The sequence below is a fragment of the Dreissena polymorpha genome, chromosome 12 (assembly GCF_020536995.1).
Source record: "Dreissena polymorpha isolate Duluth1 chromosome 12, UMN_Dpol_1.0, whole genome shotgun sequence".
Classification (NCBI taxonomy): Eukaryota; Metazoa; Mollusca; class Bivalvia; order Myida; family Dreissenidae; genus Dreissena; species Dreissena polymorpha.
The window spans coordinates 73,766,412-73,769,053 of record NC_068366.1 but is presented as its reverse complement, the minus strand read 5'-3'; the positions used below and the strand labels follow the sequence as shown (position 1 = coordinate 73,769,053).

The 2,642-nt window shown below is 38.0% G+C and overlaps 1 protein-coding gene across 1 annotated transcript; it reads left to right on the top strand.

Moving 5' to 3' along the window:
• Positions 1 to 691: 691 nt before the first annotated feature.
• On the top strand, positions 692 to 2,418 carry LOC127854125 (testis-specific serine/threonine-protein kinase 6-like). The gene is given in 3 exon segments (XM_052389130.1): positions 692 to 1,123; positions 1,125 to 1,665; positions 1,953 to 2,418. Coding segments are annotated over 3 exon segments (1,107 nt in total). The 5' UTR covers positions 692 to 859; the 3' UTR covers positions 2,255 to 2,418.
• The last annotated feature ends 224 nt before the right edge of the window (positions 2,419 to 2,642 follow it).

Genomic DNA, 2,642 nt, shown 5'->3' with positions numbered 1-2,642 from the left:
ATGTCAGTTTCCAGCAAAGCTTCAATCGCGCTATTAACAGAAGGTGTCCTGATAGTGTTTTATTCTTACTAGTATGTAAAGTTTGTCATAATCGCTGTTGAACTCGCAGTTTTTGAGGGACGCGTTATCCTGGTGACAGTGAGCTGGTCATTCAATAGCCGAAGAAATAAGAGGTACACGAGTGACCAGGAAGGCATAGGGCCAATTATGCCAGAAAACACTCAGCGGGATTTATCAAACTGAGCGCGTACGTTTGTCTTAAGATTTCAGAGTTTTAGCTCTTTGAAGGCTTACAAACGATAAATTAATATTCCATATATATATATATATATATTTGTATATATATTGACCAACCTAGGAACCGAATGCATTAATGAATGAATACAATTCAAGGAACGAATTCAATTAACGAATTCATATTAAAAAATATGCTATAGTGTTATTATTATTACTACACTAATTAGTATCATCATCTTTATTATTATTATTATTATTTTTTTTTTTATTATTATTATTATTATCATTATGATTATTATCATTATTATTATTATTATTGTAACCTATAAAAATGACGTTCTAACAAAACGCGCGCTTTTTCTAAGGTCAACCGGACCCGCGGTTTTGTCTTGTGACGTCACATACGCGACGTTAAAATGACAATTGTTTATGCGACGTTACTATGACAGAAACGCATGTTTTTAATCATGTGATACACAAAAGCCTCGTTTCAAAGTTGCCTAGGAGCGGAAAATTCAAAATGGTGGCATATTCACAGATAAAATGATAGTAAGTTATATCATTCAATATTTTACAATAATGATTTTGCGTTTATTTCGTTAAAAAACAAACGTCGTTTTCGATGCACCCTTCAAAGCGGCAAAAGATTGAGGGAGAGGAAGATTCGTCTTCCTGGGAATTAGAACTAAGAAGCGACCTGGAAAATATGAAAGCGGAGGTCGAGCCCTTCGAAGTTAAGAAATCTTCTACAAGTAAAATAGAGACTGTTGTGTACCGCCCCACGTACCGCGCGGTACTGGCAAAGAAAGGGCTGTTGGTGAAACAGACATTGGGCAGTGGAAGTTACTCGAAAGTCAAATTTGCCCATTGTCTAGACCACTATGACTGTTCCACTGCATGCGGTGAAAATAGTCGACAGAAACAAGGCCCCGAGAGACTTTCAATCTCGGTTCTTACCTCGCGAGCTTTCAATATGGCCGAGAATGAAGCATCCGAACATTGCTAGAATGATCGACGTGTTTGAAGACATTTCAAGAGTATATATGATACTGGAATATGCCGAAAATGGTGACGTCCTTCGTTACATCCAGAAATCGGGTGCCATCAAAGACCACCTCGCTAGAATCTGGATTCGTCAGGTCGGTGATGCGGTCCGTTACCTTCACGATCAAGATATTACACACAGGGACCTAAAGCTGGAAAATCTCCTGCTCGACAGTTGCTACAATATTAAAATATGTGATTTCGGTTTTGTGAAAAGTCACTCGATGAAAGAACTCAGCAAAACGTATTGTGGATCAAAGTCGTATGCATCACCGGAAATACTTAGAGGAGAGCCGTATGACCCCAAGAAGGCGGACATGTGGGCGATGGGAGTAATCTTGTACATATTTATCACGGGGAAGATGCCTTACGATGAAAGTAAAGGTAAATAGGTGCCTCATCCCGTGAAGTCCCTAAATACTTACAAACATAAAAATACTTTAACTGTGTTGTAATTTATCACATTTACACAAATATTTAGTAACTCACTATGCAATTATTAAAAAATAAATAAGTATGTGTTAAAAAAACTGGTCACGCCTGCTCTGTATCGAATCCCCCGATTTGTTTAAGATTCAATGTCATTTTCGTCCGTATTATTTAGTCACAGTTTGAAAAGAAATCGGTAACTAACAATGCACGAGTTTCTAAAACCATGAATAAATATTCAGGAAACTCTGGAGTTCTCGAAGAGCAGCGGAAGCTCAGTTTCCCCTGGCACAAGTTCAAGTACGTCACACCGGATGTGAAGTCCGTAATTCTCAGCCTATTCAGGGCCAGCTACACGGAGCGTCCCGGGATCCACGAGGTGATGAGTCTCGAGTGGATGCGCAAAGGTCTCGAGCCGCCGGCCGCCGCGGAACCGGAAGGAGCGCCTGGTGGGAAGCAATCTCCGGTATCCATTCAGAATGATAGTAAATTAGACATACAGAGGGAATTTGCGACGGCTCTCCATCGATCAAGAGGAAAGTGATGCTGGGCATGACTTGATTAATTAAATTATTAACAATTTAAGTTAATACGAACATGTTTTGTGAGCAATCATGGTAGCATTGTAATTGCATATATAAGTGTATTGTTATTGTGTTTTGTAATATCAGTTATACTTTCAGTATATTAAATTTAAATTTAAAAGTATGTTCCCTGCCAAGAAGTTCAAATAGTTGTTATTTTTCATAGTGCATATCGTATAATTTTATTTCTACATATGCTATCCATGTTATCCGCATGTAAGCAAACACAACTGATCCAATTTGATGAATAGATAACAGTTAAATTGAACTCAATTACATAGTTCGACATGTTTGCGCCTATCAGAATTACGTAAAATGGGACTTATATTGTAAAAAATCGAAAACTAC